At 40.8% G+C, this 27,268-nt stretch overlaps 1 protein-coding gene across 1 annotated transcript in view; it reads right to left on the reverse strand.

Annotated features, from left to right (window-relative positions):
- KLHL14 (kelch like family member 14) overlaps positions 1–27,268 on the reverse strand; it is a 62,722-nt gene that overhangs the window by 35,055 nt on the left and 399 nt on the right. The window contains exons 1-2 of the mRNA XM_051770004.1: positions 26,271–27,268; positions 11,444–11,565 (exon numbers count right to left, since the gene is read on the reverse strand). The exon at positions 26,271–27,268 is cut by the window's right edge and continues 399 nt beyond it. Coding sequence (XP_051625964.1) covers positions 11,444–11,565; positions 26,271–27,208 — 1,060 coding nt within the window. The 5' untranslated portion in view covers positions 27,209–27,268. The remainder of the gene's footprint in view (positions 1–11,443; positions 11,566–26,270) is intronic.

Raw genomic sequence — 27,268 nt, forward strand, 5'->3', positions numbered from 1 at the left:
AAGGAGGACCCCGGAAACTACAGGCCTGTCAGTCTCACTTCAGTGCCTGGTAAAGTTATGGAGAAGATTACTCTGGGAAGTATTGAAAAACACCTGAAAGACAACACTGTCATCGGTCACAGCCACAACAGCTTCATGAGAGGAAAGTCCTGCTTATCCAACCTGACTTCTTTCTGTGACAAGGTAACCCACACCTAGCCGATCAAGGGAAGCCAGGTGATGTAATCTTTTTGGATTTCAGTAAAAGCTTTTGATACTGTCTCTCACAAAATATCCTGTACACAGCTGGATAAACACACCATGTGGTGGGTGAGCAATTGGCTCACAGGTCAAGCACAGAGGGTGACAGGGAATGGGGTAACATCAGGCTGGTGACCTGTCTTAGGCTACATCTTAGGCCTGTGCTCTTCAACATCTTCATAAATGACTTGGATGCAGGACTGGAAGGGATATACGCAGTTTGCAGAAGACACAAAACTGGGAAGAGCTGTTGACTCCCTTGAAGGCAGGGAGGCCCTGCAGAGGGCTGGACAATCACCGTGACAAATTAGAGGGCTGGGTAATCACCAACCATATCAAGTTCAACACGGAAAAGTGGTGGATTCTGCACCTAGGATGGGGCAACCCTGGATGTTTGTACAGACTGGGGAATGAGATGCTGGAAAGCAGTGCCATGGAAAGGGACCTGGGGGTCCTCGTTGATGGCAAGTTGAATATGAGTCAGCAGTGCCCTGGTAGCCAGGAGGGCCAACCCTGTCCTGGGGGCATCAGGCAAAGCATCGCCAGCTGGTTGAGGGAGGGGATTGTCCCGCTCTGCTCTGCACTGGTGAGGCCTCACCTTGAATATTGTGTGCAGTTTTGGGCACCACAATATAAGAAAGATATTAAGCTGTTAGAGAGAGTCCAAAGGAGGGCAATGAAGATAGTGAAGGGCATGGAGGACAAGCCATATGAAGAGTGGTTGATGCCACCTGGTCTGTTCAGCCTGAAGGAGACTGAGGGGAGACCTCATTGCAGTCCACAACTTCCTGAGGGAAGAGGAGGGGCAGGCAGTGATCTCTTCTCTGTGGTGACTAGTGACAGGACCCAAGGGAATGACCTGAAGTTGTGTCAGAGGAGGTTTAAAATGGATATTAGAAAAAGGTTTTTCACCCAGAGGGTGGTTGGGCACTGGAACAGGCTTCCAGGGAAGTGCTCACAGCACCAAGCCTGACAGAGTTCAAGAAGCGTTTGGATGATACTCTCAGGCACATGGTCTGACTCTTGGTGATGGTCTTGTGCAGGGCTAAGAGTTGGACTCGATGATCCTTTTGGGTCCTTTCCAACTCAGCGTATTCTGTGAAAGCTATCCCTTTTTTCACCCCTGAGGATGATATATTCACAAGCAGAGGGGGTATGGTCATGGGGCTAGGTAAGATAGCTCATACTACAGCTGCCTTTGTTGCTCCTGCCTGGCAAATACCAGAAGACATCGCCTGTCTAGACTAATGGGAAGGCATATGTTAACGCAATTAATTAATCTGCCCTAAAAGATTGAGGCCAGGCCAGGATTTGTCCCTTTCCTAGTGCTCAGTCTGATCTTAAGCAATGGGATTTCCACCATTTCCCATGGGAGATTATTCCACAACCTAATAGATCTCAATGTCAGGAAGTTTTTTCCTGATATTCAGCCATAATTCATATCCATGAATTATGAGCTACTGTCGACATCACATCCATTGAGGCATTCCTAGAGCCTGCTTCATTTAAAATTATATGCTCTAGTTATGCAGGGTTTCTGTGTACTAGGGCAAAATGCTTTTTCTGCAGGTTAATTCATTACTATTCAATTTGTTAACACTTTTTTTCTCGGTGTGAACAGTCATTCTGCAGTTGCATACCCTGTAGTAGCACAATCCCCATTTGGGAGTAGAATCACAATATATAAATATGACAAAACAACATACCAAAAGCCATCCCTGTAAAGACATATTAGTCTGTTCCTGCAGATACTCCAGCATTCAGTTAAATGAAAGCAGTAGCTCATACAACACCTGGTATGAGACAGAAAGCTTAGAAAAAACCCTTCTCAAGTATGTAATAAATTTTATTTCTGTCTTAAACAGAGGGAAGGTAGGGGAGTAGGGGGGCCAGTAGGGAAGGGGAAAGGGATAGGGAAGGGAAGAGAGAAAGGAACTTAATCAAGCTGTGAGAAAATAGAGGAAAATTGAAAAGAGAATGACTTCCTTCAAACAATGAGCCACTAGAATGCAATAAGGGCATACAACAGCAAATAAAGTTGAGGATGCAAAATGTTCACCTCTTGTCATTATAGCACAAAAACTGAGACAGCTATGGCAGGCTTCTGAAATCTGTATTGCAAATAACTGTGTACAAAACACTTCTGGGAAGGAAACTGCCTTCTCTTTTAAGAAGGTTTGAGAAGAGAAAATTTATAAAACATGTACCAATTCCTCAAACAATCCTTATGATTTCTATGGGAATTTTTTATTATTACATTTTACCCAGCCAGCAGTACTTTGCCATCCTGTTTGCAACCCATCTGTACATAAATGTCACATTAGATACTTTCCAAAGTAAGCAAATATAAACATACCAGGGTTCATTTTCATCTTCATACATGCCTAGCTCCCATTAATGCTACATAAATCCCAGAGCAAGTAGGTAAGAATAAACACATAAATTTTACCTGGAATCACCTGAAAACCAGAAAGCAATATTTGGATGTGCACTGAATTTGCACATTCCCATATAATTTTGTGTGAAAGTTATTCCAGATGGCTGATTTTTTTAGAGGCAGTGGCCAAATAGTATTGAGAGATCTACACAAACAGATCTGGTGAGAACATTTTGACCATATTACCTTTCACTAGAAATTACATGGCTTTGCTGAAATCTGTATCTAGCCAGGTGAGACACATGCTTTGGACAGAAGACAGGACAATGCAGCTCCCAGGATATCTGTGTTCACAGCAGACAGACAATGCCCATAGGTTGAGATTACTCAAAATGTTGCAGATCCTCTAGGGCAGCATTAAGCCCACACACCTACACTCTGCTGATCACCTGGGTTTACCAGTGAAGTCACAGCAGCTTCTTACTTGTAGCTAGGCAGTTTCTGGTTTGCAGTTAGCCTTGCAAAGCTGGACAAAACTTTCTTTGGTGGGGCTGTGAAGTACCCATTGGGACATATATGAAAAATCTGGAAGCTAAAAAATTGTACTCTGACTTAAGCAAGGCAGGGACGCAAACCTCAACTGCTTGCCTCTTCCCCAGCCCACAAGAGATGCTGAGAAGAGAAGGGATGTTCTGATATGACTCTGGTTTTGCAAAAACATTTGAAAGAATTTTTGTTTGTTTTGCCTTGGAACTAAGCAGTAGAAGTTGCTGCAAAATGGAATCGTCATCCTCAAGCCACCTGTAAAGATATGAACCCAAGTAGAGAAATTACTTAGTAAAAGGTAAGCTCTGTGATCCAGGAAAAAGGTTTTGAGTCAAAGGTTCCAATGTACTAGCAAGGATACAGCAAGGAGTGGCATCTCCAGAAGCCAGCAGCTTTCTTAATAAGATGTCCCTAGAGAAGCCTGAAATCAAGCATCTCTTGCAGGAATGGTACCAGCAGCTGATAGCTCATCTGTCTTAAACCTGTTGCCTTCTTACATGGGGCCACCCAAGGCTCAGCTCTGCACTGTCTCAGTGCCCTGCCTGAGGATGTCTCAGAAGGGGGTTGTGTCCTGTTCTCTTGTCCCACTTAGGTTTTCAACCACTAACAGTCGTGGTCGAGCATAGGCAGGGAACAGGACATTCCATTAACGCTTCTGGACTCTACCTGAAAGTAACTATTTGCCAGTGGAGTTTCTGAGCATGAAGGTGAGTAGATTCAGACATCTTTGTATGTGAAAGGAAATGAACAGCCTGATTTCCAGAGAGGTGGGTGTTCACAAGTCCATAATAAGGGGCAGAAAGCAGCCAAGAGAAGCTGAAAGACTGTTGAGGGCTTCAGCACAAACAGATTGAATGCAGAGATAAGACTTGTCATTTCAAAGACACAGCACAGCAAGATGTGAGGGGACTGGGAATACAGGAAGGAAAAGCTATCCAGAACCCACAAGACACCACACTTAACAAATAAGGCACAGGGTAAAGAAGATACAGACAGTCAAGTAACCCCTGTGTAAAAGCAGAAGCTAACAACATTGTGATCAATAGGAAAAATGCACACAAAGAGAGCTGACATTTCTTGAAAATTATCTCAAATGGTAGTGCAGAGGAAAATAATATTTAACACATAAATACGGCAACCACTGTGAGAACATGCTATGTTTTCACTAATTCTTAGACTTTTGTCCTGCTCTTAGATATGCAGGCATGCACTGTTAATGGCACTTCAACGTTTGAATCGCCAAGCATCAACCTCAGAATGGGAGCTGTGGTTAACCTAAGGTATGCCACATGTGAAAAAACACTCTTCACTGTATTTCTGTTTCTCACTTCTATACTCTCACTTCTCTGTATGTGTAAAACGTGGCTTACTGGCAGTGCATATGACCACCTGGAATTAATCTCCTAAATCCAGGCTTGAAGCTAGATATTCATACCAATCAGTCAAGTTTTCTGTGTATGAATCTCTCTTCCTTTGTGACCATATTTTCCTACTTTTGAACCTTTTAAAAGGGTCTAAGTATGACGATGGAAAATATAGATGGAATTTATGTTTAAAATTAGCTTTTAGTGCAAGCAGTGTGTTTATTTAAGGAGTATACATATTAGCATGTGCATATGTATATATGTACAACTTCTGCATACACCTACCACATTTATTAAATCTGTCTAGTGGCTAATATAAAGACTACTGCCTTAGCAATATGCTAATGCTTGCTCAAGCTTTTCAATGCAGTGCTGAAACCATCCTTGACACAGCACTGAAGCAGAAGCTGCAGCATCCCCAACTGCTGGATAAATGGAGTAAGAGAGATGAAATTTATCAGGGCTGCCAAGAAGTGCTCATCAAAACATATTTTTTGACTAAAGTAAGTGGGCACTGTTCTCACAAGTGACAAAAAAGGGGGAAGGGGAAGAAATTAGAACAAGCATTTATCAAGAGAACCTGTCCATCTGACTTGACACATTTTTTGCAAACATCACTTCTTTTATTCAGTTACCAATTGATTTGGGATTAATTGAAGGAGGAAACCCTTGCTTCTAACACCCTATCATTCTTCAAAAAAGTAAAGGCTTTACATTGGATGAATGTATTTACTTAAAAGACATAGCATTTCCAAAGGCACACTGTGCTAAGCTTCAGCTGACACTTAAGCCTTTGAAAATTTCTCATAGGACCCTCTGATGTGAGCTATAATCACACTGTTTGTCTTTATAACTAACCAGCCCAGAAAAGACAAAACGGCATAAAGCACTCCAACACATGAAGGATTGAGAAGTTCTCAGAGTTTCCAAAGCCATTTCAGAAAAATAGGAACAGGAGTTTTGTTATTAATTTGCTCAGGGAGAACAAAGTATCATTCTGTCTAGGAAAGGCTGATACAACTGAACACCACAGAACTGCCAAAGAAAACATGGAAGAAATAAATATAACCTATTGCAGCAGAAACAATGCAGGTTGGGGATTGGAGTTACCAAGGTTCCCTAATGCTGATTAAGACATGAAGCAAATCATTCTACCTTCCTTTTATTTGACTTTGCTTTCGATAAAATATATAAATAATAATGTTCAAAGGGTTTTGAGAATCACCAGAATGCCTAAGAGCTGGCCTGACATTCAATGTTACTGAAGATGGAAGACCTCTGCAGTGTCACAGAACATGTTTAAGGGAAATTTAAAAAGTCAAAATGACAGAAATAAAATGATATTGCATTCAGACCAGACTGATTCATGTAAAAATGAAAGCACAGCCAACCTGGTTGTGGGGAAGGAAGGAGAAGGTGGACTGTCTTTATCAGAGCATTGAGGATGAAAAGGTTACTGGCTGCTCATTATGATCAGCAAGTCAGAGGAAGACAAATAAATGGGAACTCCTTGATATTGTGTGATTGCTGCTGGCAGGAAGGAGAGGGAGAGAGAAGGAAATCAAAGTGCCTGATTCGTTGTTGTTTTTACACATTGACCAAACACAACAGACTTAAATACACCTAGCAAAGAGCAGGAAGGTCAAGATAACAAAAAAAAAAAAAAAAGACAGACTACGGGATAACTAGAAGAAGTACCTTGAAAAGAGATGCTGGTCATCCTGACTAAACTCTCCAGTCTGGCGATGTTCTGGACATTTCCCTGCATATATTTCCAAATATACTGTCTCATTGGACAACTATGTTGGCTTTTGCACTGGATTAAAATCTAGATCTACTGCAACCCCTAAGCATAAACACATTATTGTCTATACATATATTTGACACTATTGTGATGTTCACTGAATCATCTCTGTGGCTCACCCAGATGATGTGGAGAACTAGGAAGGTTAAGGAATGTTACAATTAACATCTTATTGAAAAAAAAAAGGAATGATATGAAAGAAATATCTGCTGCATCTTCACATGGATGGAAAGTACCATGAAAGATTTCAGTAATATTTCCAATATTTTACCGTTTTGTGCTTTCAAGAAAAAGGAATTTTGCATTAAGAGGAGGAATAGCTGTATATCTAAAAACTTGTAAGACACGGTTTCTCTTCTAGTCATCACTCCTAATCAGACAGATGGATAAATTGCTATGGAAAAAAATACAAAAAAACCCCACCTAAAACAGTGACTACATCATTTTTATTTATTTCTTGCATTCTGTGTTCACATAGCAAGAAATTTAATTCCAGTTAGATCATTCTCTTGTGATATTTTTTCTTTCATTTAATATATTTTTTAAATGCTTAGAAGCATTATGACAGAAAAGCATGTATTTTTTGCCCTGGTTTATACCCATCATCCTTACCATTACAACAAGACAAAAGCATTAAAGAAAAATTAATCATGTCAAAAGATTTTAGCAAAAAACAAGAGAGACCATGCATAAAGCATCGCTTTGTCTAGTGTGAAGTCACGCTCTGATTAAAAACATATAATGAAAGTGAAAGTAATACATCATTGCCTTAGCAGTAGGGTTTTTGGGAAAGCTATGCAATTCTGAACACAAAAAATCTTTATAGGCTCTGGATTTTGGAACTTGCAATTATTATAGAATAATTCCAACAAACAAAACATTGTTTCACTTCTTTAAAGTTTAATTAATCTTAAACACTGCAGTTAAAACAAACAACCAAAGGAGTTCTAGAATTAAACAAGGACTCCTGGCAGGACCATAGTTAGTAATTAAAACTGAACCAGCAGTGGCTGGTTCTGAGCAGTGAGGCATGAGGTGGTGACACAGAGACCCCCCCCACTGCCCCACATCCAGTAAGTAGTTATGAAGTCTGCAAAATATCATGGAATAATGAAACCCCATTACTAGTGCAGAACTTTTGCTGCTACTAAGGACTGTCAAACACCCATCAGCTCTTCCTTTTCTGTCACTGGGCAGTGGTTGCCTGTTCCTGATATATGATACTGGTGTTTGTGCACATGTAGGGAAGCTTGAAAAGAAACCACGAAGTGAAGATATTTGCTGTACTTTGCCATAGTCTATAAAAGCCTCTACTTTGCTTAGGCACAACTGTGCAGTAAGTGCTTCAAATTAAACAACAACATGCACATTATTGATGTGCATAAATTATATATAATCTCAGATTAGGATTGTGCCCACATCAAGTCAAATTAGGTGGCAAAAGGTGTTTGTAAAATGCCACTTACTTTCTCCTTTTTTTTCCTTTTCTTTATTTTGCCTCTGTTCTTTGTTGTCAACATTGAAAAAATAACTCTGAGAAATACCAGATAGGAAAAATACACAGTAATACTAGACTGTGAAAAATCTACCGATTCCTTGAGCCATAGCATTCTTGCCCATAGATGATGACATTAAAAAATTGGAAATGGGTGCATGCTTCCCCTCCTCTCCTGGGTCTATGAACAAGGCAAGTTGTTTTCCTGATACCTTTAGAATTACTCCCATTAGTACTGATGCATTTGGTGCTTTGGCTAGCCAGGCAGAGAGAGGTGGGCAGGATCCCCTGCCAATAGATCTAGTCTTGTCGTGGAAACAAAATGAGATTGCTACTCTGCTGAGTTGTCATACTTGATAGCTTGTGCTGTTTCACCTGCAACCATCTTCATAGCTCCAACTGCAGTGCCACAGCTTACATGGAGTCAGTAGTTTCTGATGGTTGATCTTCTCCTGTTCCTCATGCATCACACAAGGCAGGACACGGAGCCCTAAGCAACTGAGTATTTGCAACACCCACTCTCCACACTGAGAAGGAAAAAGGCAGCAGGCCAGCAGCTCCCTCTCAAATGGGTCTGCAGTCCCTGACAAGGAAATTCTGGGGTTCCTCTGAGTGGAAGGTGACAGGAACAGATTCAAGCTCCTCTCATCCATCTACTCCTCAATGGCCCTGCCCCTGTACACAGGATTAAGTGTTTGCAAGCTTCTTTCCCACCTTCCCTATCCCCAAATGCCACCGACACAAAGAGCAGAAAATGAGGAATGTAGGTTGGCTTGGAGGAAGGGAGAGGGAATTTCTGTGCACTTTTACATTGGATCAGTAAGCTTTTAAGTGCAAGACATGGCATTTTGTTGGTGTGTGTGGGAGCCTACTGGTGGGCAGAAGGTTAAAGAAAAGACTTTTTAAATGTTTGCTGGTAGAGGAGGAAATCAAATACACCTAAGGCGATAATAAAATAGAACACCTTAAAATACCAGACTAAAAGAACTGAGATTTTTCCTATCACAGAACCTCATGAGCAGGAGAGCTTTTCCTCTGTCCCTGTTCAGTAAGGAGCAAGCTCCTCCTTTGTACTGGTGAGTTGAGGGTGAACTGTGGCCTCAGGACTGACAGCACTGTCTAAACAAGTGAAAAAAACAGAAAAAAAATATCTTCTGCCTTTCCTGCTGACTGTATATCTCTGATAACTGTGCACTGGGAGTAAAGAAAGAAAAAAATTCCCTTCTTCCTAAATTGCAAAAGGTACAAGAAAAATAAAGCTAGAACAGTGTCCCTAATTTCCCACATAAATGTCACAGTATGTAATAGAACAACATGAATGCACTGAACTATCACTATGTTATAAGCTGATTAGTTTGTGGTCTTCCCTAAAACTTCTTAGTCGCAGTTCTTCAAGCCCCTGCACTCCTATGCTGTAGAATCCTTCACTGTTTTATGGAAAGGACAGAAGTTCTACTTGAACTTGTCTCCCATTCTCTCTTATGTTAAGTTAGAAAATGAAGGGGATACTTGAAGCTCTTACTTCACCTTTTTTTTTTTAACAGTTATTGTTACCATTTGGTGAGTAGCAATAATATTTTTTAAGAAATCATTCTTCTTAACATTTTGTCTCTTTCAGTGTGAAAAGACAGGCATTCTACTCTGTGTTCTTCAAACTGCAGACCAGGCCAAGAGGGCATCCTTTTCTAGAAGGATTTGTAAGAACAGGATTACTCATGTCACAAGAGGGCTGCGTATTTGACAGCCATTGTCTCAGCCAACACTGAGACAGATCCTGGGACCTTCAGGACTTCCAGTGCTGAGCAGCAAGCACTGGAACATGAGCGAGCTAGGACTGTAACAGTTGAATTGATTGTCTTAATCACAACATAAAATGTTACATGCATTAACCATAACGGAAAGAGAATTTTTCTTCACTAGTTCTTAGATGTAACACAGAAAAGGCTACATTCTCTACATAAAATTATTCTGAAACATCTCTTAACACCACCATAGACAGTGGTGTTATTCAAATACTGGTGATGGACATTAAGCCAGAGCATTCAGGAATCATGCCACTGGGTAGTTTCCCACACTCTTGGAGACAGTATCACAATGTAACTTTTACACAATATAATTAAGAGCTGAGTAAATGTCATTCTTACAAAATCTCACATATCTACATCTAGGTAAGATTCAAAGTAAAGCTTTTTACTTTAATTCAGTGGAGAGTTCAGATCTTGAAGCAATAGATCCATTCCTCCTGCCTCTCCTGGTGAGCCACTGGATTAGACACAGCAAATGAAATAAAAACCTGGACACTTCTGCCTTAGGCAGTATCATTGATTTTTCACTGACTTACCATCTTCAGACTTTTCTTAGAAGTAGTGTACAGAGGTGAGCATCATATCTCATTATTCTGAAAAATGTGAAGCATAGTATGTTCCCTAGTACAGATGCTGTAGACTTTTCTAATGTACAGTTCATATAACCTTTTGTAATTGTCATTCTTACACAATACACTCAACTGTTAGTCCAGGTCATCTATACCTAAGCAGTCTTTATGTTGCACCATTTTGCGAAAGGCTCCTAAATCTTCCATGGGGAAAAGTAATTTGCAAGAGCATTATTTCAGTCATCATAGCAGTCTTCTGACTTTTTTCCTCCTAACCTGTGGATATATTATTAATGTGGATGTATCCCATTACAGGGCTTTGGATAAGGGAGAAGAACAGAATTCTGTAAAATGTATTTTACCGGAGAAAAAAAAAAGCAGGTTTAGCAGGAAATCCAAGTTTTACCAGTTGTCCAGTTTTAGAAGTATGGCTTTGATTTATGGATCAAAATTGCTCATTTATTATTTTACCTATACTGCTTTGGGCAATTTTGACGGTTAAAATTTAGTTTTATTGACCAATGCAGCCAGTTTAGCCACAAGGGGACTAATGCACACACAGCCTGCTGCACTCAAGAAGCTATGATTAGATTCCATGACCAAGTCAGACTGGGAATCGCAACCAACATAACAATAAGTTCCAAATCTCAATGCTCGAGGCAAAATACTTACTCTAAAACACAATCAACCTTTAAAAGAAGGTGAGAAAGAATTTTGTGATAGCAGCTTCCATGCACTGTTTATTGTAGCTGACATATTCCACCAATGCTTCTGTCAGCAATGGACGCAGAGTAGTACAGAGGAAACCTTTCTTTAATGATTGTGGACAACAGATAAAGCTGGAAGAAGGAAATGAAAATGCAAAAGAGAATCAAAGGTGTGCTCTAGTACTATGGCTTACCAGGGATCTGACTCTAAGAAAAATGTCTTGAACACTGCCTTTGTTTTTTTTTCCTAAACCAGATTTTATTCCTATATACATAAATATTCATAGATTCATGTTGCAGCATGAAAGACAAGTTTACTTAAAAAAACTTACTGGAATGATTTTAAGCCAATGTTAATTTAGGCCTATCCTATTATAAAATTAGCATCTTTTGCAATCTCAATTTATTGCTCCATTGTGAAGCCCCTTGTGATATATAAACAAATCTCTGAAGAGAAACAAATCAATAAAGTGTCTAATTTGATTAACCATGTTTTTAAATTCATCAAGACAACTGTACAAAAATAAACCACTTACTTGTCAGTATTTTCCATGTCTTCTTTTCATCATCATAATACTGAACCAAATTGCTGGGTAGCCGGTCAGGTCCGGGAGGCAATCCTCCAACCAATAACAGCATTTTCTTATTGGAACGAATTCTTCACCCAAAACAAGAGGAAAGATGAACAACCACATTACTGAGGAGTATTTTTAGTGGCAACAAAATCATAACCATCAAAAGAATGTTCACTGCTTGCAGTTTTCTATTTCATTTTTTTGTGTTTCTTTTCCCAATCATGTCTCAACAATTTCTTGAACCAAGCAGAAAAATGATCAGAAAAGCTGCGTATCTCTCTACTCATGGAATAATAAGCTTCCTTTATGCAATTTGTTAGAGGTTCATTCTAGAACGACCTTTTTCTTATATTATCCCTTTAAATCATCACTCTTTACAGCTGAATACACATGAAATGCTCTGGAGTTGTACTAAGGTTAAGCATTAAAGTTGCATGTCAAAAATCGTATTAGTCAAAATCATTATTATAAGCCATTCTACACTCAAAGAACCTTGAAAAAATTAAGGTTATGCAGAGAGTTTGTGAGCCAACTCTTTAATCACACACTGAACTTCAGATATATAGTTTAGTACAATTAGCAGCACTGGGCTAATGGTTATGGGTTAAATGCTACTTACAAGCACTTTTGTTTGTTTAATTTAGTCCAGACTCTTGCTTTCACTCTCGCCCCCGGCTCCCCCCCTTCTCTTTGCTCTCCCCCTGTGCACCACTGGCTATAGCAACACCAATTGGTAAAAATGAGACTGTGATGTTGTTGTGAGCCTCCCCAGAGTGGAGCCCTGCCAATGCTTGCCACTGATCCAGCGGCATGAACCTGCTCAACTGTGCAAAGTCACTCTAATTCCCTCCCTCTGTTTTTCTACCTTCTCCCCCAGGGGGCAACCACTGAAAGGAGTGACTACCCACCCATCAAGAGCTGGCAATTCGCTGCTATTAACCGTGACCGTGATTCCCAATCTGCCTGGCAGTTCTTAAGAACAGGACTGCAATGTCTCATCTGCAGTAAAAGCGGTTATCTGCACCCTGGCCTCCAATGCTCCACCTGATGAACGTACGATTTCTTTGCAGCATTAAGGGATTTAGCACAATTGTAAGTGAAAACAGGAGGGGAGGCCCAGACCCCCAGATGAGCCCTGATGCTTTAATAGTCACTTCGCATATAATTGAACTTTCGTCAGTTATACAAAGCTTGGGTGAGATAACATTGAAATAAAAGTCTAGGCTCAAAATGTTCCTGTTAAGTAGTAAGGTGACGTAGCCTGGAAAACATCCATCGATACAAATGAAGTGCAGGAGGACCATGAATTTGATGGAAAGCACCCTTGTCAAACACCAACACTTTTCCAAACAGGAAAACATCCCTGTAGCACTCTGTGTGTCAGTATGCAGCAAACACCTCTGGCCAAGAAAGGCATCAAATGCCACGAATCAAAGCCCCACCGCAGCTGCACACAGTGGGGTCAAAGCAGCACCCAGGAGCTCCAATCTCAGCAGTGCACTCTGGCAGCAGGTACTTTATTCCACAGCTTACCCACATCCATAGCTTCACTCCAACCACTACCTAGAATGCGTGTTGGTGACTCATCAATTTATACTTGTAGTAGGATTGCAGCCTCTCTTGAGAAGAATGGGCCAAATGAACTAGGTTGTGCTGTAGATATGCACTGCCCACAAGGAACCTCTCTCAGGAAGGGAGCTGAAGGCCTGATCCACACAGTGCTCCAGAATAAAATCTGTTAAATGGCTATCCAAAAGACAACTACAGACTACAAAGGCATCTGTGACAAGGAAGGTCATCTGGCAGATGGCCCTGTTTGCTTTTAAATGGATTTTGGTGGAGGGATTGACAGTGGATGATGAAACAAAACTCTCAATGCAGTGGCAGGAGTTACACCACGGGGCAGTGACGGTGTCCCATGTTGTCCTACCCTCTGTTTCTCTCCTGACTTAGGGAGAGTCCTACAGTCCCTCAGTCTTCCTGACAAGTCAGCCTTTGATGCCTGCACTGCACCTGCTATGTACTGTCAAATGATGACTGTTACCTGCCCACCAGACTGTAGCTGTGTAGGATATCACATCGTCTCATGATCACTGTCGGCACAGACTCAACTCAGTGAGACCAAGCTCTGGGGAAAGCTTTCAAAAGCATTGTCAGTGTCTTGAAACATTCAATCTCCCCAGTAAAGTTTTTAATGAGAGAACATTTGATAAAAACTATGCAACATGGGAGTATGATAAACTGTTTTTGGTATGAGTTAGGGATGACTGCACACATAACAAGTGGCAGAGCAAACCAGGGCCATAAGTCAGTTATGCATGGCCATCCCTAACGATAGAGAACAAATTGTTTATTCCAACCCTCCTGTGTTCTATGTTATATCACAATCAACTCCCTGTGTATTGTAAAATTCAGAATGCCCTTGCAAGGTTTACTTGATAAAGGAGTTTATTTTGATTTTCATCTTTCATCTGTAAAACTCCCTTCTAACTCCAAAGCACTGTGAAAATCCAATGAATGGCCAAGGCTCAATAGTTAAGGTGAAGAATGAAATGTCAGATATAACTCTGAGTTTCCAGACTTTGGCAGCTGCAACTATCCTTAACATTACTTTTTCAGCTAAACAGTCTGAGAACCTACTGTTTCTCACTTCTTCCTTTCTGTGTGGCTATATGGGAATATTTAAAAAATATTTAGTTTTTTTACATATTTAAAATGGGAAGTAGCATGAACAGAAGACCTTAATAAAAGTTTGATAAGAACTTAATAGTCAGCAAAGTCTCTACCAAAAGCACAGGGAACTCTCACATGGCAAAGAAGATGCAGGTTCTTTTACTCAAATAACTAGTTCATCTATATCATCTATATTGAGAGCTTTTCCAGTGAATTAAGTAAAGCTAATACAGTGGCTAAAGATATGCATGTTTTGTATAGATGTGTTTTCCTTGGAGCCAATTTCTGCTTTTTAAGTTTTGGTGTGAATTACCACAGTTTAGGTTTTGAAAAGAAATTTTCTTTATGATGTCATATTTATGTTCCATATTGTACTAAGCAGTACTGTTGCAATCTTAAAATACATTCTAAAATACGAAAAAATGTAAATGATCACTGCTTATATGCAGAAGACTTTTCCAAATATTAATAAAAATGTAATTCAGTGAAATTCTACAATGAAGACAGGATTTAAAAATATGTGTAATACATTAGCAATATAAAGTTTCTCCCTTTCTTGTATTATTATGTTTGTTATTCACATAACTCCAGATTACGATGTGAAATGCTCTTCATTATATCTGAAACACTGTTTCTTCATAGTCCTTATTTCACAGTGTAATATACTATTTAGTTACATACTGTAGTTCATAGTGTTCCTGCCAAGGATACTGTGGCCATTTTAAGTTCAACTAACAGTAGTGGATCCTGGCTGAGGAAGACTAAAGTAATATTAACTGTGGACAGGCAGACTGATGTCAAGGTAAAAAAAACTGAGATAAATTTATCCATATCTTGTTCTCGAAAACATTTCTTATACCTAGACTCCAAAACTCTAGTTCCCACCAATGAACATTCATGTACTGTTATTATTCTGCACACACTTTGCAGTTTCTGTTCTGCTAAGACTTTTAAACACTTAATTCACCTTAATTAAGTTCCTGGGTACCTCATGTGGTGTGAAATTTATTTTGTGTACACACAAGACTGGAAACCAAAGTCTATTTCAAAGTCAAGATTTTCAAACTTTTATGGTTTCCCTCAAACACATAAACCAAGGAATTTGGGTACTCAGATAAGTGGTTTCATTTTCAGAGACACTGAATAGCTATCAGCATAACTAAGTCCTACTCACTTCAAAGGTAGCAGCAGATGCACATCAGCTCTAAACTCAGGTCACTAGTCCATAGTCTAAACTAAACAAAAATATGCATAACAAAAGGCTGAGCCCAAGAGAGTTTATCAACTCACAAGGAATCAGTTGAAAAGATCATGAGATCTCAATACTCCTGACAACCACTCCTACTCTTTTGCAACGTTGATACCCTTATCTTAATGGAAAACACTCTTCTTGTACATTGTTTTTCTTTATTAACATATCCATCAATCTTTTACTGATGGGTTTTCCTTATCTGGACAATTAGTAGAAGTACATTCTACCAAAGCTGGCAAGAAAACAAGCCCCAACAACAGGTTTGCTCCAGACTCTTCCAGTTTTTAAACAATGCAATAAGGCTTCCCCCACTGCTTTAGGGAATGAAAAAGAAAGAATACAACCATGAAATGGCAATCCTGTAGTTCTTAATGCATCCAGTGTAGTGTTACACATCAGAAAAAAGTGCATCTTAAGAGGTACAGGTGATCATGGTCATCAATGGAAAAGAAAGAAAGAAAAATAACACTATTCAACTATACTTTCCTCTTATCTCAGGGCTATAATAAACCCAAAAGCCTGGATCATTAATTATCTTTTAATATAGGTTACCACTATGGCTTTGAGTATGGATAGAGCCAGGTAGCTCTTCAGAGCAGCGACTTGATAGACACGATGGCACGCCTCGCTCCTGCTTCAGTGCTGACCTTAAATGCAGCAGAGCAAAATCAAACTTCAGGTATTTGCCCACTGAACTCAGGCACAAACAAAACGAAACAGAAGACCAGGTCAATGTGTGGTGAATTTTACTTACATCCACAAATCTCACTACATTAAAGGATTTGAGAAACTGAAGTCTGACAGTGATACTGTCAAAACAAGTAGCAAGAATCTCAAAAAAAGTGGTTGTATCAACCTGCAGCAGAAACAAAATATTTCAGAGAGGTTTAGATACCAACCTCAATGTAATAAGACAAAGAGATACATACTATCCCAATCAGCATTTCAGTTGCAGACCTTTTGCTTGTTAACCCTAAAGACTTAATTCCATCTTCAGAAATCAGGATGGACCTTAGCAACCCTTTAGATACCCTCAAAAGGTATTTGAAGAAGTGCTGTGTCCAACAAAAATGTAATGGAGAATCTAGTTGCAGCCTGAAAATCTGAACTGACATTCTAGGCATCCATTTGCCCATGACTGAAGAAAATGTTTGGCCACATGTGATGCGATCTCCAATAATTACCTTACTCGCTCCTGGATGGACATTTCAGTGCAACAAAAGTGTCATATGAAAACTGCTTATTTCAATGGATTTTGGCTTCCATAGTTGACTGAAAAGATAGTCATGATTAGCAATACATGTTTAATAGAGAGGAAATATAATTAGCCAGGAGTTTTAACTATGAACTTGATGAAAGCCATAAGGTACAATGTAAAATTTATTTTGGACAAAGGAGTTTTGTGAGGTTTTGTTATTACATAAAATGAATTAACGAACATCACAAGCTATAGTGAATAGGCATCCCGAATCTCTTTCTAATCCTATAGTACTGCCATGGGACAGACCTGAGCTCTCACAGTCTGCAAGTCCTGAAAGACCAAGTCCTGCAGATCAGTCTCCTGATGGAACTCTGACCCACCAGGAATATCTTTCTCCTTACGGGTAAAGCACAGACCTAAAAGGATATACTGAATTTGTCAAAACCTAAATCATGATAAAGTCTCTTGCAAATTATGACCAATAAATTATTTAGTTCTTCAGTTCAAAGAATGTTCAAAAATGTGCTGAATGTATGAAAGTTGCTTTATGAATGGATTTTTGTGACGGTTCTAAGCCACACCTACTGCCCAAGGCACACTTAAAAGAACGCAAAAGAAATTTCTGGCAACACTAAAAACCTGGAAATCATTCTGATAATGAATATTTTGGGTTTTGTATTTTCATTCTCAGAGTGGGCATGCTTAGCAGAAGGCCCCAAGTGCAAGTTTTCATTGCAGCAGAGCTCATGGTAACGTTCACTGAAGATGATGCGATGCCCAAGAGATGCTTTCCTGCTCATTTAATACGTGTCACTGACCACTGACAGAATGAAGTTTAGTAACATAAATACTAAGTTGAGAATGATCTGCTAAGACAGATTGATGGGTTAGTCCTCTGAATCTACTACAACTTTTCTTTAATTTTTCCAGTACTTTAAAAAAAAAAAAAAGGAAAAAAAAGCACTGAAAAAAATTACATCACTGTTTGCTTTAACAACAATCATTCCTTTTCCTCCTAAAATGCAGAAGTCTGAGGGTAAGTGAATCTTTTGTCTGATAGACCCCACTTAACTGTTATAAAGTCACCTTACAAGTTGAAGTTTCTTTGTTTCTAAAGTTGCCATTTTTCCATCCCCTGTATTAAAATAAGTAGAATCTGTTTGGAGTTCTGAATACCCAATTTTTCTTTATGAATCCATTCCCACTACTGTTAGGAGTTTAGGACAGTCTTTAAGTAAACCTTCAAGAGCTAGCTTCCAGCTTTTAGCTGGAAGAGTTTTGAAAGACAATGTCCCTTCCTTTTGGGATAAAAGCCTCTGACATGATAGGTAGCTTCAGGGTGGGCAACTATCCTGGAAAAGTGACATCTACCAGCAGTGCTCCTTTGGGAAGAACACAGAGGAATGTCCTTCTTGTCTTTGTCTCCCTGTATTACCAGCCTATCTTTCATGTTGACAGGTGACTGGTACCGTTCCCCAGAAAGATTCTCAGTAGCTTTCCCATACAGAGTCCTTCCAAGGTTGCTGTATTCATACACAATACTGTTGTCCATTAAAGTTTGAAACTGGCTTTAACAGACATCTTGCCTATGTAAGATCATGGATAGTACTTCTATAGTGAGAATATCTACATAAATAGATCATTTGAACACAAGCTGTTCAAATCTGACTGCTAAAGATATCCTTACTAGACACACAGTGAGTATCTGGAGCACTCTAAGGGATGTGAATCAAATGAATTGTACTAGGAAAGGAATCAAATGGATTGTACTAGGAAAGGAAAATGGTAAATGAGACACAAAACCTCCCGTGTCATGAATCTTATTGGCAAAACTATGCAAACAACGATTTTCCATACTGATGGAAATTCTAAAAAACCTTTACGTAATTCCTTTTATCCAGATTACTTAAAGAAAAAAAAAAAGTGAAAGTAAAATGTTTCATGTTTTTATAAATTGCTTTCTCTTCCCCACCTCATCTTGTTTGGCCTTATTTTGGGTTTGGTTGGTTGGTTGATTTGGTTTTTTGTTTTTGTTTTTTTTTTTTCAGACAGAGATTATAAAATGGAAATGCTTTATAGAACGCCTCAAAGTGGTCAAATTCTCTTTTTTTTTTTGCTAGGAAATTTCAATCGACTCTTGTTTTTGATTTTCAGACTGTGAAAAGTCAAGAAAGCCCTTTTTGTCTGATTCTATATCAGATATCCATGTCAACAGGAGGTCTCTGCATCAGAGGCTGTGTTCTCCCCAGCTGAGGCTCCTCTTCCTTAGGAGGCCAATGAGAAGAAACACACCTTGCTGCTGGCTCACCCAAGGTATGACTGTTTACCTTTTCCACCGCCCTTTTTTTTTTTTCCTGAAAGGACGCAGCATTTGAGGAATGCAGGAAGAACCAACTGTGGCACAAACTTCTATTTACTTCCAGCTTCACTGCAAACCGTCTGCTTCCATTGAACTTGGCAGCTGATATTTGCTCAGTTTATTGTCTGCTTTCCAAGAATACAGCAAGTGTTGCCTACTAAGTACTAGGCATGACAGTCTTTAAAGAAAATTTCAGGGAGGCAACAAATATGAAAAAATTACGCCAGGAAGTATCTACTAATAGCTTTCAACTTCCCATATTCTTCACATTCTTTAAATAGTCCTTTGGTAAGCCTGTAATACACACAGAACCTGTTTCAACAAAACCAGAGAGATGTTTAGAGAGCAGGGAACCTCAAAACCTTCTTTCAGGATTCCTATTAACTTCACTGCTCAATGTTTTCAGGCCATGCTGAGCAAAGGATAATAACAAACCTTGTTCTGATTTAGAAAACTACTTGTATTTTTAAAACACAGGAGTTGTTTGAAAAGATAAAACAGTGTTTTTACAGATTAAACATGGGTTTACCAGAACCAAAGCTTTTTTCCTGGCGAACTATTTTCTGTTGATTTTGTGTTCTACGTTTGCTCTCCTCACTCCCCTTACCCTCAAGGCTCGCTGTTCTTTCTCTTCAAGTACAAATCCAAACAATTACACCATTACAGCTCTGTTCCATTTACTGCTCAGCAGTTACAGACTCAGAACCTCCATATTCTTCTGCCATAAAGAAAAAACTAAAGTGACCCCAGGCCACAACATGCCATCTAAGACTCTCTCCTTTCTATCTCCTCTCTCCACATGAGGGGGATGCACATCAGGCAAAGAACAAACAGAAAAGTCTCAGATCCGTAGCCAAGACAGGTGTGTGTGATGCTCACCATGATCCTACAGTGCTCCATTTGTAAAAGGTACACTCTATAAATCACTCCCAGGGGGACTTTGACTAAGATGGAACTTCCTTATCTAGGAGGCCCTGCACTACCGTGACCTATGTACTTTCTGACAGAACAGTCATGGATTGTGTTGCCAAAGGATGAGCAAGAACAGCACAGGACCTCATGGGGGACAGCTCTGCTTTTAAGGACCTGCATGATTTGTAAATCTGCTTCATAGACTGTTGCAGGTGGTGGAAAAGCGCATTTTTGCTAAAGTACAGCATTTGAGGAACAAGTTCTCATTTTCATAGGCACTTTGTCATTAGTTTGAGTGGCTTAGTAAGACTTTTTTTTAACTTAGTTTAATTTTCCCTCTAGAACAAGATGTTTTAAAATCCAGTGAAAGATTTCCCCTTGGAAAAAGAGTTTGGAGATGCAGATGCTTGAAGCTGCTTCAGGTGCTAAAAGGGGCAGGGTAACACAAAGGCAAGGAGCAGCACAGTCCAACAAACTGCAGCAGCCTCTGGAGATCCAAGCTGAGAGGCATGGAGCAGTGGGCATTTGAGGTGTGTGTAAGGTTGGGAGCCTGGTGGAAGGGGCCCTCAGGAGTTAGGGGTCATGGTAACAGCAGATGCAAGAGAAGGGACAGGTGGAGGTGAAGGTCACGTAAGTTGGATCTGGGGACGAGTCCTATCACCTCAGGACATAAATCAGGAGGGACTGCCAGTTCACAAAGGACACTATCCCAAGTAGGACCTCTGACCGGGAAACTGGCTGGCAGGGCAAGTACCTGCACAGGGTACTTGGCAACCCTTCTTCACCTACAGCTGTTGGAAAGATGGTTGCCCACAAAGAAGGCCATTAAATGCTCTTCATAAATTATATTTCTCCTAACAAGTACTATAACTGAGCCAAGAAACTGGTTATTACCTATGCCACTGCAGCTCCCAAAGATTTTACCAGCCAGGACATACATGTCTTTAAGAAGGCTCCTAAGGACTGTCCTGACCTACAGCAGTCCTTCTAGACTATAATGCTGCCTCTGTCCATAACATGAGCTCCACGACTTCTTCCCTCTTGGACACTTCATATCTCTCCACTTATACTTCAGGATGAGTTTGTCTCCAAAGGCAAATGAATGTACATAAGGTAAGCAAGGAAAGTAGGTGACACTAACTAAACTGACTCCAGGTCTCTGGTTCACTTCTCCATAGCCTCTAATATATCAGTCTCCCTTTTGCAGCTCAGCTGAGGGAGTCCTGGCACACATACAATTTCCTGATATTAATTTGGGTACATAAAACCTGATCCAAAGCCACTAAAATAAACCAGAGCCTCACATTCACTTCATCCACACCACAATGCAAAAGTTAAGAATTCACATACATATTTTTTATCAGGATGTTAGTTTAGGATCTGAAATATTTCTCACTTGCAATTAATCATGAGTAAGAATACTAGTTAAAAATCCAAATATTGGTGTTATGATCACAAAGGGACAGGTAGATGGTTGTTATAAGAACACGCAGCAATGTCTTTCAGTGAAAAAACACACAAATTTTGTTACAACCACCAATCATGTCCTACCAAGACTCTACAAAAATCTCAGTAGAAAAAGCAGCCAAACTGAACTACAGTCTGTGAGATTTGCAGACAAACAGTGTATTCAAGAAGGAAATTATTTAATTGTCAAGGGATGTAACCAGTTTCTTCAAATTTTTCATCTCCTCTGTGGTAAGTAAAATAGACTTCGTATATATGCCTTCCACATAGATGCTATTGTGTCATGCTGTTCAGCACTTTACACATTCCTTCTTCATCAACAGTTGCCACCTTCCTACTGAATGAAAACTTGTCATATCATCTTCATCACCTGTCACTGTTTAATTTGCTATCACTTTCACTAATATTGCCTAACACCAAACAGTCTGGATGACACCCTCTTCCCACTGAAAATAAAGAAAAAACCCCAAACAAACCACCTTTACAATTAGCTTTAGCAGGACCAGAATTTGCACTTCTAATCTCCCCAAGGTCTAGTAGTCCAGGGAACAAAAGTATAGAAAAGCAGTTGGGTCTGTACATGCTGGGACTTTGCTGAACCCATAAAACAGCACGGTCAGGCTTAGCCTTCTTATCTCTTTGTCTCTTTATTTCCCCCCTTTCTCTTGTACTCTTCAATTCTGTATTTTCTGCCTATGACTTTTCCCATCTCATGTCAGTTGGTTGATCCCTATCCATTTTTCCTCCCCCACATCTGAAATAGCCTTTTCAGAGACTGGAATACTCAGCTGTTACTGACAACAGATGCTGGTTTTGCCAAGAATTAGGTTTTTACCTTTTGTTTCATTCTGTATCTTCTTTTTATCTGCCATGGTCTTTTTTGTTTTGCTAGTTTCCTTTCCTATCCTATTCTCTGATTTTTCTCCCTTCAAAACTATTCTTCTCTCCCCTCTTCCCTCATCTGTATTTTCTTGCTTCCGCTACTTACGTCCCATTTCTCCTCTGGAGTATTTAACAACTCCTTTATTTTTCTGCGTTTTTCCCTCTCTCCCATTTTTACTTTTCTCACTCCCCTCTGCCTTCAAGTACCTGATGCAGCTGTACAGACATCTAACTGCTGCTCTGCCTGCAAATCCTGAGAGGAGTGGACCAGCCCAAACGCCCACTGATGTGGAGAGGGGCTGCGTGTGTCCTGCAGCCGACAAACAACTCCCGGGACATCAAGGGCTGCCTCTTCCCACCCAGACTACCTTCTCACGCCTGTCTGGAACAGAGGGCATTATAAATGGTTACAGGCAAGTGAAACCATTAAAATCATGGCAATGATCTATAAAAAAGCTACAATATTTAGGTAAAACATTTAATAATAAGCCTCACAATTTAAATATTTTTTTTCTATTACGCTCCATTGTCTGTCTACAGCTACATTGTGCATTAGCACAAGCAAAATTGAAGTTAAAAACTAGGTATTTCACTGCAGTGATGTGTTTTGAACCATTTTCATTGTTGCAAGTAAACATGGAAGCAGTAATAATTCTCAGTAGCTCACTCATCTTTAAAAGTGAATTTCTTTCCAGCAACATGGTAATGCTCTAACCCAAAACTTTTTAAAAATTGAAAATACATACAATGTATTATATAAAACATATTGAATTACACAATAAAGCATAGAGACATTTTAATTAACTCAATACTCTGGTGAAGTCCACAGAGTCAAATAAATAACTAGGAAGATGAACATTCCTCTATCTAAATGCATTTTCTTCCCAGAATTACAGAAAACGTGACACAGCACAAAGCTACTTGTGCCTTTCAGGGACAGACAAACATCATTTAGGCCTAATGTTCAGGGTCACTCACCCCACTCCAAGTCGAAATCAATTATGATTTTTCCTAGTGACATCAAAACTGACTATGCCTCAAGAGGCTTTAACAGCAGCTTGTATGCTGAGGCCCTACTGAGGTGAGGATCTCTGAGTCAACAGAATTACTAACTTTGCTTAGAGTTGAGCACCTAATTAAACATCAACTCAAAGCCAAAACACCCACCCCCTGTGGTGAAGTCCTAAACCTCAGGGTGCACAGCAAAGTTGCAAAAGTCAGGAATGTAATTTCTCAACTTTTTAAATGATGATCATTTAGTTGCAGTACGTTGAAAATTAATCTTACAAAAATACACGAGGCTGTTCAAGCATTACCTTCTCTTAAGAAATTTCATGAAAAAAACCCTGCTCTCCCTGCAGGTAAACTGCTTTTCACTGCAGCATGAGAGACATTCCAGGTACCTATGTAGCCCCAGCATCACTTGCGCTACAGGATCTGCATTTGTGGCACAAACTTTATAAATAACTCTGCTCACAGTGTACAGACTGGTTCTTATGAGCCACTTTCCTCCAGCCCTGACCACAGGACTAGCTTTACAGTTACATTTCAGAGGAGAATCCCTGCATTTTGAGCTTCCCATTACATTAATTTTCTTTAAGAAATATGAGTAGCCCCGATACCAAAGTACTCCAAAATGTGCATATGGATATGTATGTAACATATGTCTAAATGCTTTTTTTTTTTAAGTAGCATGTTACAAAAAAAATGTTGTTTTTAATTCTAACACTGAGTGCAGTTCTCATTTCTTCAACACACATGAAGCAGGTGGTTTTGGCACTGGGCTACTTCTATTTCTCACCAACCCACACTGTACTGCGCAGTAGGTATTACACTGCACAAGAGAAGCAGTTAATCTCTTTCTAAAGACACGTGTATCCTTTGTGAATGACCTTTCATTAAATTCCAAATTACCAAAGTCACCATTACTCACAGAAAAAAGTAATCAAAGTTTTAAAGTCCTTTTCTGTGCAATAATTTTTATGTACCTGCACACGTACTTCACTGTTAGTTACTTTTAATATTTCCTTCTGCAAATTAGTAACTTAAGGAACTCTGCAGATTTTCTTCCTTAAAATAAAATTTTACTGAATGGATGTCAACTTGTTAAAATTGATGCTTTAGAGAAACTACAAGTAACAGAAAGGACAAGTCTGGAAATCTCCATAGTCTTGAGTATGTTGCATTTCTTCATTCATGTTTAAGAAGGCATTTAGGTACATTTAGGCAGCCTGACAAAATCTTAAAGTGATTAAGATTCAAAGATGGGCCTTCGTGACCTTTATGAATTTCCAGGAATATCATCCAAGACCAAAAATGAAAATATAAAAACTGCATTCTGTATTACAAAGCATTTCAACATCTCCAACATTTTAACATTTGGAGTAAGTTCTGATGCCTGCTTAGAAATAAATCTGAATAGTTTTACTCCTGTTTCACTGCCACTAGAGAACACAATCACAAAAAGCTAGTTACAATGCTATTATTAGACACACGTTAAAGTTGAGAAGGTGACAGTACATTTTCACCCACTGGTTAAGGGTCTCTGAAATACCACTGTCTGCACAGATGTGCAGACCTATTACAAATAAAAAAATGTAGTATTTGTGGTATTTGGAGTCTCCCATAAGTCATTAAGTGCAACTTAGAATCTAATCTAGGACTACTTAGAGTGCAATCCCTTTGTGTACGCTCCCTCTTACAGGGAAAGCCAGCTCCCAGCAACAGGAGTATCAGATTCTTGCAGCATCCATGACACTTGTAAGCATTCAGTGGTCAGAACACCACTACATATCCTTCAAATGACATGGACCACTGAAGCTGGAAAGGTATCTTCACTGAACCAAGCCGGCTGGTATCTCAGCAATCCACCAGGACACGAGCACCAGCTTGCCCCCAGCGGAGTGCAGAATCTCGGCCGAGGAGTTGGTGGGGTTTTTTTCATTTTTGAAAGTCAACAGTTTTGAGTATTGAAATGCAAAAGGTAGGCACCAACTTACAATAGCGGCATCTCAAAAATGCTTTACACTGTAAAATGCTTGTAGTTGTTTTTTTACTGCAGGATTTCAGAGAGACAATCCGTTAGACAACAAGGTGATAAGCATGACAGAACACTAACACAGTGAGCTAGCCAGAGATAATAAAAGAAGGCACAGCATCTCCAAAGTTAAATTGTCAGGGTACCCATTACATGAAATATAAAGAATACTCCATTAATGCTAATAGACTGTACTACCTAAAATATTTAATAATGTACTAGTTTTTTTTCTTGCTGCTAAGTCATTAGTAATATGCACCTGTTAGTTAAAAAGCTGAATAATGCAAAGTGTGTTTTGATTTCTTGTGCTACCATACCACTCTGTAATACCAACACTGGAAGATGGTATTATCTTTCCATTTTTGAATGAAATAAGTATAAACGTATTTTAAAAGGAGAAAAATTAATTTTGGGTATATTTACTGCTTGTTAAACTGCATACTGAGCTTTCAGTTCCTGACACCCACCTCATATTGTCGATCTTTGATATCATGATTCATTACCTTATAAATGAAAATAACCGACATGTCATAGGTGTAAGGACTAATAAGTCACAAGTTTCCACGCACACAACAGGGACATCACCCCTCCACCAGCAATACCAAGGTGCACACGGATAATGTAGTTATTTGTGAAAATAATTAGATTTAGGACTTGGCTATTACAGCTTAAAACGCCCCGGAGACGCAACTCCTTGTTAAGGAGTAACATTGTGGGAGAAAAAAAAGTTAATAAATGTGGCCTATAATAAACAATTAGAACAGGTTCCCAAAGAGCGGGCGGCCGGAGGTCCGAGGGGAGGGGACGAAAAGTTTGTCGGTGCAGGGGGCGGGCGGCTCGGCCCCGCCACCGCCCCCCTCCAGCCGCTCCGGCCACCGCGCCGCCCCCGGCCCGGCCCCCGCGGGGTCCCTGCGCGGCGGGACCCCCAGCTCCGCACCTCCCGTGGGCAGGAGCCGCCGAGGGCGCATCCCTGAGGGCTGTCCCCCCTCCCCACCGCCCCCTCACCTGCTGGCCAGGCTCTGCCGGCAGTGCTGCCTGAAGGGCATCAGGTGGTAATTCATGGCGTCCAGCAGCAGCTTCTGGCAGACGGGGTCGGTGCGCATGAAATCCACCGACTGGACCCGCTCCACCAGCTCCGGCGCCGGGATGAGGGCGAAGCGGAGGCGCTTCATCAGGTCCGGGGCGTACTGCATGCGGGTCTCCCGGTCGTGCTCCAGCCAGAGCACGGACATCTGGAAGAGCGCCAGTTCCGACTCGACGGGGGGGGGCAACGAGTCGAGGAGGGCGCGCATCTCCTCGAAGTTGAGCAGCAGCACGTCCTCCACCAGGTACTTGTTGGCCAGCTTCTTGGTCTCCTCCAGGCCGTGCAGGGCGGCGATCTTGCACACCTGCTTGTAGTTCTGCACCGAGATCTGGTCGTTGAGGAACTGCACGCACAGCTTGGTGACCTGCGGGATGTGTAGGATCTTGCTGACCGACAGCACCTCCTCCACCGTGTCCAGCGAGAGGGTCACGTTGGCCGTGTACAAGTACTCCAGCACCAGCCGCAGCCCGATGGACGAGCAGCCCTGCAGCACCAGGTTGTTGATGGCCCGCGGGCTGGCCAGCAGCTTGTCCTCCGGGGAGGAGGACGGAGTGCCAGGCTCCTCCTGCGTCTGCGGCGGCGGCGGCTCCTTCGGCGGGCCTCCCAGCCCGTCCTGGGCGCCGGGCCCCAGCCCTAGGGCGTGGGGATGCCCGCCACTCCCGCCGCCGCTGGAGAACAGCGATCGGAAGTACTGGGAGCAGGAGGCCAGCACGGCCTTGTGGCAGTGGAACTGCTGGCCCTGGGCCGTCAGGGTTACGTCGCAGAAGAGCTGCTTCCTCCACAGCAGGTTGAGGCCGTGCAGCAGGTTGTCGCTGTGGCTGGGGTCGAAGGTGGAGGTCCTGTCCCCGGATCTGGACATGGCGAGCGGCCTCCGGCACACCTGCCTTTTAAACCCTCCTCCAACCTGGGCAGAGGGGTG

This window comes from Manacus candei, unplaced genomic scaffold, assembly GCF_025592945.1.
Source record: "Manacus candei isolate 608988 ecotype Guabito, Panama unplaced genomic scaffold, ASM2559294v1 h1tg000008l, whole genome shotgun sequence".
NCBI classification, from domain to species: Eukaryota; Metazoa; Chordata; class Aves; order Passeriformes; family Pipridae; genus Manacus; species Manacus candei.